Genomic DNA, 14,307 nt, shown 5'->3' on the forward strand with positions numbered 1-14,307 from the left:
CAGCAGGTGGTCTATCACATTCCCATGAGCGTAGAGACGAATATACCTCTTTCCATATTATGTTTTGATAAATGCATCCCCTGAAACTAGCGGTAGTTAGGATTCGTTTAAAACGGGTTTTTTTTTTTAGACTTGATTGTTTTATTTAAAATGTTTTTAAATTATTTTAATATCAAAAATAATTTTTAAAAATAAAAAAATATATTATTTTAATATATTTTTTAAAAATAAAAAGGCTACAAGCAGAAGGTCCTCATAAAAAAAGAAAAAAGAAAGAAAAGGGCAGACTAAACAGACGCTCATGCATGCTAAAGTTTTGTTGTGGTGATAAGAATTAGGAGCGCCACCCCCAGAAAAAAAATTGAAAAACAAACAAAAAACCCGGGTCTCCTAATTGCCTTTTCCCGTATATGAAGACAGCCTATTGACCAATTGAACTTCCTGAAGGTTTCTTTCTTGCAGGCTAAGTTATTTTGGCGATAGAGAACATACCCTTGCAGTCCTAGCACACCACACCGCCTGTGACTTCTGAATTTAGGGTACGTTTTACTATGATAGTGAAAGGACGTGTGATTCTATAAAGCCCCAAAGTAGTTTGTGTTCTGAAAGTTGAGAAAACAGCTGAAGCTAGAAAAGCAGTTATATAAATAGTTCTAGATTAATAATTTGAGGAACCTACGTGTATGGGGTGCAATGAAAATGAAGAAGCAGCACCTGCAAGATAGAACTGATCTTGTTGTCGATCCATTTCCTATATCAATTTATTCTAGCGTCTGTATTAATGGGTTATTATTGAATGGTTTCTCCGTTTTCACCTGTATTAACACACTGATGAGCCCTTTGCACAGGCGTAGGAGCAATATTGACGTTAGGCTCTTTCCAATAAATCCAAGACATGTTGGGCAGATTCCATTTCCATTTACAGAACAATCGTCTAGGCTGTGTATATAGACGAGGATGACCCTTTAGAATTATTAATCTATCCTAACCAATAGCAAGCTCTCCGAACAAAGATCTGGCCAATCTTTATGTGTTTCACATCCGTTGTTGGCCTCTTCAGCTTATTGAAGTTCAAAAGTCTGGAAATCTCCTTTCTTTCTTTTAGTTTCACTTCAATAGAAACTTTCTGATCTTTCGTTAACTTGCATATGAATCTAAGCTGAATTGAATTATTTATTTGTTTATACATATATATGCGTTTCATCCAGATCATAGTGACTTGACTTGACTTGAAAGATGACCAGAACCGGTCGTATGGCATACAACAATACTACGTTAGCTTGCTGTCAGCATTATTGTCACTGTTTGTTGCACACAGTATAGCATCATAAGCATTGCTATCCATCTTCACGGGCCTGCTTTCTGATAGAAATGTTGATGGGAATTGCTTGGTTTTTGCTTTCTTAGCGAATGACTCCTACGTAACAAGGAACAGAGATGGATCTATCAGATCACGCTCGATGGACCACCAAAATCAGCCTTTTAGTTTCAACTAGATTCATAGCGTGGCTGGTGGTTCTTGATTTATCTTCTTCCTATAATCTCGAGCGATAGGGATACACATGCAGGGCATCCATGGCTGCGTCTGGCATTGTTTTGAATCTTATCTCGTTTAGATTGGAGTATCTTCGGGCTGACAGATGACGACAACTGAGTGACCGTAATCAAGGTAATCTGGTGGACTGAAAGATGGAGCAGCCTATATATTTGTGCTGATGACACGGATGTAAAATCAGAACATTGTGCCGATGCACAAGTTGAAGGACCGAGGAACTCCAATGCATGTAGTAGCTCTTTTTTTTTTTCTTTTTTAATTATAAGTGTTCGGGTGAGTTTTGATGGATCTTAATTAATTTCTCGAGATTTTAAAATTAATAAATATATAAATCTTTAATGACTCCAAGATTTTCGTACATCTTAACTAATTTCTTGAGATTTTAAAATTAATAAATATATAAATTTCTAATGACTCGAAGATTTATAACACTTGAATAGGTGATCATATAAATCTAAAATTTAAACAATTAGTTGTACCTCTCATGTTTATAGTGTAGCTCTTTTTTGAACTGCAAGCATCTCTCAACTCGCACCATCACAATGCCATACACTCAATCTCATTAAAACACCTTTTCCCCAGTAATTACCCGAGCCCAAAATGGGTAACTTTCTGAATTAAATTGCAGTTACAAAAGAAAAGCCATTACATCAAGCCTTATCATTGAACCGGGCTCCAAGGCCCGGTTCAAGGCCCCATTGGCGACCCTTGATTTGTGATGGCACTTGTGTAGACATGAGAAGTTTAGCGATGAACATCCATGGACAAAATTGGGGTCCATGGACAGCAGGTGGTCTATCACATTCCCATGAGCGTAGAGACGAATATACCTCTTTCCATATTATTTTTTGATAAATGCATCCCCTGAAACTAGCGGTAGTTAGGATTCGTTTAAAACGGGTTTTTTTTTTTAGACTTGATTGTTTTATTTAAAATGTTTTTAAATTATTTTAATATCAAAAATAATTTTTAAAAATAAAAAAATATATTATTTTAATATATTTTTTAAAAATAATACTTTAAAAAACAATTATCACCTCCTCGCTCCGGTAAGCACAATTTACTTCTAACAGAATGAGAGGGTAGAAATAGCTTCCGCATATTAGGGATAATTGCATTATTAGTATACTAATTTTACAACCTTTCAATCGAGTACATGAATGTTAAATTTTTTTGTTTGAGCACACCGATTTTTTTTTTAATTTTCAATTAAGTGCTTTCACCCACTTTCTATCTATCATTTATCATTTTTCGATGATGTGTTGTTTGTTCTTAAATCACTATTGGTACTCCAATATTCATTTATATCAACTGAGTACATGAACTTTAATATTTTTTTATTTTGAATCCACCGATTTTTTTTATAGTCAAGTACTTTAGTCAATTTTTCAACTAAATAACTCCTAAATTATTCTTAAAACTACCTTCAAATTTTGATCAAACTAAACTTAACTCCTGAATTTTTTTTTTAATTTGAATACCTCAAACTATTTTTTTAATTAAAATAAGCTCTTTCATTAATTATTAATTATGACTGAAAATGATAGCCTCTAAACGTATCATAAGAAAATGTGATTTGAGAAGTAAAAAAAAATAATAATAATTTAGAGACTGGAATCTGGATGGAGGGGGCTATTTTAGTTGTATTATTGTTTTTTAGTTTTAATTACTTGTAAAATAGTTTTTATTCTTTATAAAAAAATCTTAAAATAATTGATTTTAATTAATGATATTTTTATTTATTAAAAATAACCTTATCTTAGAGTGTAACTTAAAAAAAAAACCGACGTTAGAAAATAAAAAATTGACTAAAGTACTTGATTGGAATAATAAAAAAATGTACTCGATTGATATAAAATAAAAGTTGAAGTGCCAATAATGATTTAAGGAAAAACGACAAATCATCAAAACAACAGAAAACTTCACGGAAGATGGACAGAAGTACTTAATTGAAATGATTGCATGTTAGACAACTGTTCTTGCTGCTCCTTCCTCTGTATACTTCAGGAAATTAAAACCTGAACTCAGTGCTGTGATTGCATGTTAGACAAGAGAGCTGGTATTTATTCTGTGAATGGTGATATGAGATATGGTCAGATGTGGAAGAGGTTCGATGGCATTTATTATCTTCTAAGCTATTAAAGAAATGAGATATGAATGTGTTCTGAGCACAAATTTTAGGTTTCAGTATACATGTACAATCAACAGTGGAGTTGAAGCCGAGATAGGTAAAATCTTGTAAAGGAGGTGAGCCACATGGTTTGCCTAAGTGGTGCTGGAATCTTCATTAATTTTCTTTGAAATTCTTGGATCTTCTACAAAAGGGACCCGAGGTAGTTGATTGAATGACTCGTACTGTTTTGCGAAGGACTAATTACTGTATCCCAGCTGAAGAGAAAACAAGATCCCCATGGTGGAAAAAAGAAGAGGAGGAAGATGGGCGAGTTCAAACCACGAGGAAAATGTTTCTGGTAGGGAGTTGATTGAAGACATGACCATTTTTCATTTTTGTTGCTCGAGGAAGAATTCTGACGATAGAAACTCTTCCTTGAAGGGGAGGTGTGGTCACCGATTAAGTTATAAATACTTCTTAAAATATCTCTTTGGTACCCTATGTGATCTCTAATCATAGTAAGAAGTTATCTGGTCGAGGTAAATGAACTTGTAGAAACTGTTTGTATTGAGACCATTTTTTCAGACAATTCCATAGCAGAGAGAGTATGTGAAATGAATCTTTCCGGTGCACCTGATGCTACTTGTGCGGTCACATATTGTCGAAGTAGAAGAAAACGAAGTCCATCTTATCCCAGGATTTCCAAATGCACTCAGAGTCAGAGTCTAAAAGTCTTTCCATAGAATCTTAACACTTTACACACATTCATTCATTCAAAACTGCTTATTCATATTAAGTAGGTAGGTCACGCAATTGGGAGATAAAACATAACTCTATACTTGTGGCTGGAGGGATTTTCCTCTGCTTCACCAGGAGATGCTATCGTCGGAGGAGATATTGTAATATGCAAAAACATACTTGTAGAGTCTGTAATGACCAACTTAGTACAGCTGTGTAACTATTCAGGCAGTGAACTTCTCTTCAGTGGCGCTTGTCGAGACCTGCATCATCCAACAAACAAAGGAAAAAAATCAACAGAAAGATGTAGAGGTTTTGAGTGTTCATCAGAAGAAAAAAGACCCTTGATTACTTAAATATTGGTATTAACTTCTCTTTAAGATCATTTTATCTACAGATGTAATTCATGTTCTAATTAGCCTCCACGCGCGGGGTGCTCTAAGGTTTTTGTTGCTTGATGTCTTGAACACCTATGAATGTCATCTATCACTTGGCCTTCAACTGCTATTTCAGGAATGGACCCTATCAATTACTTTAGGGGCTTCTGAACTAAAAAAAATATAAAAAGAGGAAAAAAGTTATGTACTGACCCCAATTGGTGTCACAAAATTGCAAACCGCACATTTCACAGACCGTGCTCCATATTGGTACATCAGCAGCATCCTACAGTTCCCGCAATTGACATGAGCCACTTGATTTGCTGTCATATTATGGATGTGATGTTTATTTCCCAGCTTGATCTTAAGCAAAAAGTCTTTCGGCAGGTAATACATTACATATTAGAGTGGTTGAAAAGCAATAGGTTCTCAAGTTCCTTACCCTCCAAGGCTAGATTGACTGTGTGACAACAAGAACACTGCACACTGGTTGCTCCACGGATGTACATGAGTAAGGTGTGGCAACCTCCACAAACCAACTGGGCCATTTCCGTGCCTATTCATATATTGTTGAACAAACAAGTTACCATGTTCAGATATTTCTCTGGATGTCATAAACAATTTATATGTGGAAGTGTTGTTTCTGCATCGCAGCAGTTCATCGAATGGTGAATGCATCTGTTGAACATTTCCATAAAACAATAGCAAAGGGCCAAGGGCTGATAGGAGGGGAAAGAAATTATATTTCTGGTTTAAGTTATAACAAAGATGGAAAAGATAAATGCCTTGACTATTTCTCATGTATCAAGGAAGATGATACAAAATTGGATCCTATTGCTATCGATGGATATGAAACAAGAGAACTCTTTAGTCTAAACTGGATCTAACAGATTCAGTTTTCGATTAGTGAATATATGAAGATTGTTTAGTGACATGATAGATTTACTCGTACCAGGAGGCGGCACAGCTGTGACTGCATTGCAAACAGCACAGCATACAGAGGTTGCTCCAACTGGATAGAGCAACAGGTTTCGACATCCAGAACACACAAGCTGGCTCTGTGCACCTGAAATCATCATCAAATTAAAATATTTACAGAGCTAGCACCTGATAACGAGCAATTTAAATTATAGATTGCATTTGCAGTATCAAGTAATTAATAATAGCAGAAAATCTGTAGTCGTGCTGAATCACATGATGCTTAGTTTTATACAAAGAAAAAGAAAAGAAAGACTAGCATCAAGAAGCAGATGCAAGATTCCAAGGGCTCTTGGCCATTCCCTTTAATTCCTCGTCTTCTTTTTCCTTGCGAATTGAAACGCAAAGGAAATCCAAAATAGTTTTTGACTTTTGAAGCTAAAACAAGTGCGCAAGAAACAAACATACCATTGGCTGCTGAAGGAGGAGGAGGAGGAGGGGTAGGAGCATATGGGGCTGGAGGTGTTGGATAAGGTGCAAGAGGAACTGGCATTGCAATATCTCACAAAAGTTGTAGCTTTCTTTTCCAATTTCCTACGAACTTACAGAGTCTTTAACACGCAAACCACAGCCCTTTCTCCCATTTCAACAATGCCTGGAAACAAGGACAGCACATGAAAACAAAGAGGTACAATCAGTGCAAATGTTATAGCATTACAGATGTACGAGTAGCTTGTGCAGAACACAAGGAAGCTGCAAATCTAAATTTTAGCACTATTTAGCCTTGGCAAAGGGAAAGAGTATCAGAGAAAAGGTAATTAAATACATGATTATTAACAGAAATAACCAACACCCAGTTGCCTAAAATTAAGCCTGGAAACCATACAAGAATGTTTGCTGGATATCATTTAGAGAAATAAACTAGCCTGGAGAGACTAAGAAACAAAGAAATCCAGTTAAAGTGGGGCAAGCACGCACCTTTAACAACTTGCAGACGCAGTTGAGAGAGGAGGGGAGGGAGAGAGAATAAAAGGGACAATTTAACTAAGTTTGTCTATCCACACTGCTACAATTTAACTATGAAACTATGACAAAGTTGTAATCAAGATTATAGAATAAATGTGGTAGCTTAATTTTGGATTAGAGGATGCTCCAACCGATCCTAGTAACTAGATTAACTTGATATTTTGAATGTTTAAAGTATAAATACAAGGACCATATTAGTAAAATTAAAAGATGAAGTACTGTATTAAGAAAACTTAGAAAATAGAGGGAGTTTTGAACTGGTTAATCTGCCTGCCTTTGTTTTTATTGTCCTGGTTGTGTATAAAACTGAAATGGTGATTAAGAGTGAGATTTAATTTGTTTTTTTAATTAAAATTAAAATTAAGAACAAAAATTTATTTTTAATATTATTTTGATTATTTTGATGTTCTAAAATAAAAATAAATTAAATTAAAAAACAAAAAAAAACATATTTTTGTAAACCCAAAAACACTTAAAAGTATTATCACTCTCTTAAATACACTGGTGTAATAAAAGATGAGGACCGCCGGTCCACCATCTAAATTTTCATTTCTTCTAACATTATTTTGTCCCCCATGTATTATTAGAATCATATATTATCAGAAAAATATTGGACCCCACCCATCCCCCCTACCCGCAGCTAACTTTTGGATAGGGATCAAAGTACAGCACGGGCATTTTCTTATTAAATAAAATAAAAAATAACTATATATCTTTTCACTGTTTAAAAAAAAATTGATAAAGAAAGGGTAGCCACAATGGAGTTCTTATCTGGGTTGCAGATTTTAACTAAAAGTCTTAAATGGAAAATTAAATTCCTTATATTTTACTTAAATTTTTTGCAATTTAATTTTTTCAGAGAAGCATATGAAAATTTAAATGTTTTTGAAGGGATTTATAATATTTCCTGTGGAATTATTGGCATAAATTATTAAAAATGTTATTTTATTTATGAAATTAATAAATATATTTTAAAATAAATTTAAAAAAATAATAACATGAATTATTATTTTTTAATTAGCAACAGAATCAATAATGAAGTTTTGTTTAATTCCACCACTAATTGTGCCGACAGAATTATTTCCATCAATAGTTTTACCTTTTTGGTAACGAAAGGCTTCCAAACAAAAAAGAAAAGATAATCAATTATAGTTTAATTAAGGAAACTTTCGTAAAAAAAAGAAAAAAGAAATAAAAAGAATAGGTTGGTACAGTGAAAGTTATGATTCAACATCCTCCTTCGTCATTGACAAATTTCAATTAAGTCCTTGTAGAACAACCACCTCTATGAATCAATTATATAAAAAAATCAGATTCGAGTTCTTGATTACTAGTATAATGGTCACTGGAGATTTACATAATTGTTAACTTTAAGATCCGTAGAATTAGTCGTGAGATTAATCATGATACGGGCAAGCTGGCGCGAACACCCACATTAATCTAAAAAAAATTATATAAAAAAATAACAATATAATAGTCTATCTATCATTGTCCCTCTCCATCCGTCCTGTAACCAGGCATGGTGGAGAGTTGAGGCAGAAAGAGTACTTGCTCCTCCTGCACCTCCTCCGTCTGGTAATATTTTAAAAATTAGCATCACAGAAGCTATGATTTATAATTCGCGAGAAGTCACATCAGCAGACAGATAAAAACCCAACCAGGACTATGGCTAAGTTCCAAGAGAAAGGGGAGAGTGGGGGAAAAGGGGAGGTGGAGGTGGGGAACATGAGGCGGCGACGGAGAAGAATTATGTGAGGCATGGGCAGTCTCTCTGCACTTTTGGAAGTATCCTATAGTATAGAATGCAGAAAACCAGATGAGGTCCGTGGAAGAGCAAATCGAAGAGCCAAGGGACCACTACTCGTACATGTTTTGGAGTTTCCCCGCGTTTCTGACTCGATCCCAATTGGATATTCGTGCCGGTAGTTCTCTCTTCTTTTTTCTAGAGAAGCTCGTCACCTACGGTGAACTTGAAACGGATGTTTCTCCCTTTTTACTGCTTCAATGAGAGATTTGGAACGCCGTACAATCTGGGTTTAAAAAAAAATTAAATTTTATTTTATTTTTTATTAAAATTTAATATAATTTATATATTTTAAATTGTTTTGATGTGTTAATATTAAAAATAATATTTAAAAAATAAAAAAATTTCAACATATATTTTAATATAAAAAATTAACCACTACTATATTGTTAAATACATTATAAATAAAGCACTCTTAAATCGTTATGTTGAGTAAAAGATAAAATTATTTTATTTTATTTAAGATAAATTATATTATTATTTAATTTTAATAATAAAAGTATTTATTATGTATATATGTTAATATTTATTTAAACTATATATATATATATATGTTTATTATCTCTCATTTATTCTTTTTGTTTGCCCTCTCCTTTCTCTGAATGTCTCCTATTTAATGTTGTCTAGAATCCTATATAAAATATAAAAAATTAAACTGAAAAATAATGTTAAATAATTATATTGTTATTTTGTTTTATAATTGATTCATGATTAATTAAATTATATCTTTTTAATATGTGAGATCTCTTTCTTATAATTTTTCAATTTTGTTTGATTCTTCAACTTATTTTTCTTTTCATCTTTTGCATATTCATCCCCTATTATTATACAGTCCCTACTCTTCTTAGTCTATTTTTCTCTCTTTCTTCTTAAACATTAGCTTAAACATGAGCTCTACAGCAGGAACTAAAGAAAATAAATCAGGAGGAAGATCTAGTTGTTAACAATATCTTGATTCCCCGGTTCCATTTCTTCTTTTTATCCATGGTGATGTACACAGCTTATCTCTTATTGAATGAAGGAGCTGTTACTATCTACCAAAACAATATACTAATTTCAAACCGTTGTGAAGTTGCAATTTTGTTTCTTTTTTTGTTCATTTTCTGGTTGTCCAATGAACAGGAAAGAAAGCGAATGAAAATGATGCTACAAGTTCTTCATTTGATCTTTCAATTTCCAAAAGTTGAAAACAGTTTCTCAAAATCACCAAATGAACACACATTCCACATCATATCTCTAGAGAGAAATGAGAACGAAACTAGAAACAGAAAAGAAAATTGGAGAAAGAAAATGGAAAGAAATCTCTTGAAGTTAAGGAGGCCATTGGCTTTCCTAGTTCAAATGACGAGGGATACCATTGAAACTGTTAGAAAGCAATTGTAGAGATAACAGTGGGAAATTTTAAAGTACAGGCTTAGAGATGGAAAGTTAATCTGCAGGGGTGAAAATGAAGAGAAGCAGAAGTTTGAACACAACGAAAATACTTCCGACAAGAGAGAGGGACATGGACAGGGATCTTATTTTCTATTGCAAAAATTCACTGGCCAATTATATATCAGACGTTGACTGAACAGCCATTGGATGCCCCATAGACATTACACCACCCAAAAAGTTCAGCTATCCATCTTTCAGCCACGTTTTTCCGATTCATCAATGCAGACGAAACCAAGAAATAAAAAAAAAGAAGGATGCGGACTATTTCTGTGGATGGAATATTTAGGCCAGCATGTCATTTCTCGATCGCAATTTCAGGCTTGAAAGCAGTCATTCTAGAGATGACTGGCCTGCTATGAAGAGAGAATTCAAAAAATACACACGGTGTGCATGCACCTGATATCTTTTTAAGGGATCCAAATGGGGTCCTTCACAATCTTGCACGATGGAGGACACTGTCGATCAATCTCTATCCCACGAGGCTGTCCATTTGAATTTAATCTGCATGTATCTCTGGATATGCACAGTATTCTGTTCTGTGGTGAGCATGTTCAAACGCAAGATTACACCATTCCACTATGTAAATTGCCTCCTACAAATATTCTGTTGAAATATTTGCAACAACAAGCAAGATATGTATAAAAGAGTTCATTCAACGATTATAATACAGCGTGATCTATACAAAATGTGGCAGTCTTAAGAGAATTTATAATTGGAGAATCATTCTGAACAGGTGTTTCCTAACCACAAGAACCAGGGACATATAATGCCAGAAGTGTTGCCCGAGGGGAACTTGCGGGCATTCGATGTCTATATGGTTACTGTATACGATTTCCACATTTCTATCCTATTACTGTACAAATAATTATCCAGAACAGCCCAGATCACACATTTCAAATTACATCATGAGTCATCTTCATTATTTTCAGTGCCAGGATCCCCGTACACAACAGTAAAGTAGTAGCCAGGAGTTCTTACGGGAAGGCCTGGAAACCGGTGATCCCCACCAATCTTGACGGATGGCCATCGCATGGCCTGGACACCTTCACACTCTTCTCACCCATCCCCATGTACACAAAAAATGGACATTTGGACCATTAAAACGTTCCTTGATGCACTGAAAACATTAAGGTTTCCTCACTTCCCATGAGCTATAGACTGAAACAACAGAACACTTCGTCTCCGGCCTGCTAACTTGTCTAATAGAGTCATGGAAAAAGTGGAAATTCACTAGACGTACTCAATCAATTATTAAGTTAAAATAGGAAAAAGGCTATAATAATGAGAATATATTCCTGTGATTAATATCTAGAACATGAATATGTCAATTGGAAAACCTGCGTCACATTCTTGCATGTTAGCTTTTGCCACATACTTAATCAGGCATCTTTAGTGCCCATCAAGAAACCATTCACCAAACAAGAATTGAAAGTTGCTTATCCATAAAATGTAAGCACTGGGTTTAAACCATATAATAAAACTTTGCAGATGAAAAACCAGAAATGCAATTACAGTGAGACAAAACAAAAACAACGCTGCAAAAGAATCTTTATCTGTTGTGTGTTTCCTTGGGAATGGCAAAGTCAAAGAAAATGTCGTGAAAATCAGTCCCTATCTCAGTCTACACCTCTCCACCAATCCCAAAATACTTTGCCCTAGGCTCCCATTGAAGGTTTTTCTGAAGTTTTAGTAATTATAGTTTGACGCCATCCAATTGAAGCACGATTTGGTCAGGTTTATCTACTATCAGCTGAGCTTCAAATTCAGCACCTAACCAGATAACATTCAAATAACGACAATTCTCTAAACTGAAAGTCAATTGATCTGACTTCAAAGACAAAACAATGGAAGTTCCACAATAGGACTGTTTTGTCCAGTAAAGTACGGCAAATGCTAACTTCCTAGAAATTATCTTCTGAGGATACCAAGTTGATGACCACAAGCAATCCAGCATAAACAAGGTCAAAAGTAAGTTAACAGAGTTCAACTATTTCTGCCATGAAGACTTCCTTCACCATGTGAGTTAGGTGAGGTGAAACAGCATGTAAATTAATTCAACAGTTTAAAAAATTCTAATCTACAATGCCACCCGGATTCTCATTCAGGTAATAACTTCAGCATCACCTAGTATAGCCACAAATGCTTTCTTATGGAGAAACAAGATAATTTGGACATCCACTTGCCATTTGTTTGAGAAACAACGCATTGCATTCAAAGGCTGAAAGAATGCTGAAATGAAGCTGGCTAATTCAAACACCAATTATGAAAAGTGAAAAAAATGCATATATAGATGAGGCAAAAGGCACGCTGACCATTTCTGAGTGACATCGAAATGTCAAGTCGAAAAGGTAAACATTTTATGAGGCTGGGGATCAATGATCCAGAAGTCACCAAAACGTTAATGCGCTCGAAATCGCCATCTGGTTGATTGATGATCCCACAGTACCTTCTTGCCTGAACATTGCTCCAAGAATGCCAGCGCTAGATTAGTGACAGATGAATAATATGAATAAGAACATTATGAATATATGAGAATACTGCCAGCACATGTCATCTCAGACACCAAAGCAAGACAGAGTACCACTTAGGGATCATCAAAAGATATTAATGTTAATCATCCAAAAGGAGTAATCAACAACGCAATTTGTCATGGATTGAATACTATTGGCCTTGAGACTGATATAACAATCATTTATGATGTCCCAAAAGTCATTGGAGAAAACTTTGAATGTCTTACAAAGCAAGATCAAGCAATCTGGCTTCAGGGTGGTAGATTACTAGGTCCTAGTTTCGCGTTCTAGTTATTCACAGCACAGGTTCATTATCAAAAAGGGTCTCAAACAAGACATTCTCTCTCTTGCAATTCAACCACTCTCTCTCTCCTCTCTAAAATAAAGGATCAAAAAATACAAAAATAAAGCTTGAAATCAAAATTGAATTTCATATATTGTTAGGGATTAAAAATTTATAATTTAAAAAGTTAGGGACCAAAGTGTATGTTTAGCTATAAGTTTAGAAAAACTATCTCTTTTCACTGCTTTTTTTCATTGCAGTCCCCTATCTTTGAATCTTACCATTCCTTAACAAATATGTTTTAAATGACTATTAAAGGTCTACAAGGTTGCAATTAAAAAACAAAAAAAAAACAAAAAATAGATAAATTATTACGGCAATCTATAGTGATTTCTTTCCTGTATTTTTTGTGTTATTTACTAATATATGTGTATCTTATGTTGAAAGCTAAATTTACCTTGCAAAAATATTTAATTTTGATCAATAAAAATATATTTATTAATTTATTTAATAAAAAATGAAAGATTCTACAATAAATGGTTAAATGATGTAGAAGGTGGCAGAAATCAAATTAATTGTTCAAACTTTCTTTATTTTTATGGGGCATTGATGAAAATTTTTAAATATTGAGTTTCATTATATTTGAAATTTAATAATAAACTCATGTACGGAAATAATTTCAGACAATAAATTATTTGTTGTGCTTATTTTGATACAAAAGAAAAGGAAATCAAACTCTTAAAACATGTCAAGTAATTTGGTCGACTTCAAAATAAAGATATAATCAATTAAAAAATAACATAAGAAAAATAATTAATAATTAAATTCATTTGCACCAATAAAATTCGTGATGCTATATTCATTTTTCTGATGTTTATTATTATAAGATAGAATGAGAATACTATAAGGATTTCATTTTATCTATAATTTTGTTATTTTTTGGATTTTATAATTTTCAATAAAAGACCTATACACACACACACACAAAACATAATTTAAAAATGTCATTCAAATTATATTATAAATATTTATAAAAAATAAAAAAAATAATTTATTTTTAGAAAGCTAAAAATAACTTAATCATTAAAAAAAATAAAAAACTAAAATTTATGTTATGCTGCCAAGGCTACGCATCTCAACATATAAGCCCAGCATGCTACTTGGTCAGATAAATTTTGTATGCTAGTAATTTTTTTTATTTTTAAAAAATTATTTTTAATATTAGTATATAAAAATAATTTAAAAATATTAAAAATATATTAATTTAAAGGAAATTAAAAAATAAAAAAAATTTAAATTTTTTAAAAAATACTTTTAAAATATAAAAATAAACTGATAAATCAAAACCCCATAAAACTTCTTTTGAAGAATAAAACTCCGCTTACGTTGAATTCTATGTATATAAAAATGTCTGATAATTTGAAATCCATGGATTGAGAAGTTTTGCATGTGGGAAGATTCTGATACAAAATATAAAGGTAGTGATGAAACTCGAAGGAGGATAACATTTTTTCCCACAACACCTAGCGTCCCTTTGGGATTGCGCCCA

General features: G+C 33.4%; 1 protein-coding gene and 1 long non-coding RNA gene across 3 annotated transcripts; one reads left to right on the forward strand and one right to left on the reverse strand.

Annotated features, from left to right (window-relative positions):
* Window positions 1–237: 237 nt before the first annotated feature.
* LOC105128299 (uncharacterized) lies at window positions 238–1,184 on the forward strand. Its single transcript, XR_842827.1, has 2 exons — window positions 238–539; window positions 849–1,184. It is a non-coding gene; the product is annotated as an uncharacterized LOC105128299 (long non-coding RNA).
* Window positions 1,185–4,326: 3,142 nt separating this feature from the next.
* On the reverse strand, window positions 4,327–6,867 carry LOL1 (lsd one like 1). 2 transcript variants are annotated; one of them, XM_011029903.1, is made up of 6 exons: window positions 6,680–6,867; window positions 6,170–6,356; window positions 5,736–5,849; window positions 5,226–5,339; window positions 4,997–5,106; window positions 4,327–4,669 (listed from the first exon to the last, which is right to left on the reverse strand). In XM_011029903.1, exons 2-6 carry the CDS (start codon window positions 6,252–6,254, stop codon window positions 4,631–4,633), a joined length of 462 nt encoding a protein of 153 aa, XP_011028205.1. In that variant the 5' UTR covers window positions 6,255–6,356; window positions 6,680–6,867; the 3' UTR covers window positions 4,327–4,630. The 2 variants fall into 2 exon arrangements, with proteins under 2 accessions (XP_011028205.1, XP_011028206.1); XM_011029904.1 differs by lacking the exon at window positions 6,680–6,867 and adding an exon at window positions 6,588–6,673.
* Window positions 6,868–14,307: the final 7,440 nt, after the last annotated feature.

This window comes from Populus euphratica, unplaced genomic scaffold (genome assembly GCF_000495115.2).
Source record: "Populus euphratica unplaced genomic scaffold, PopEup_1.0 scaffold49.1, whole genome shotgun sequence".
Taxonomy (NCBI): domain Eukaryota; kingdom Viridiplantae; phylum Streptophyta; class Magnoliopsida; order Malpighiales; family Salicaceae; genus Populus; species Populus euphratica.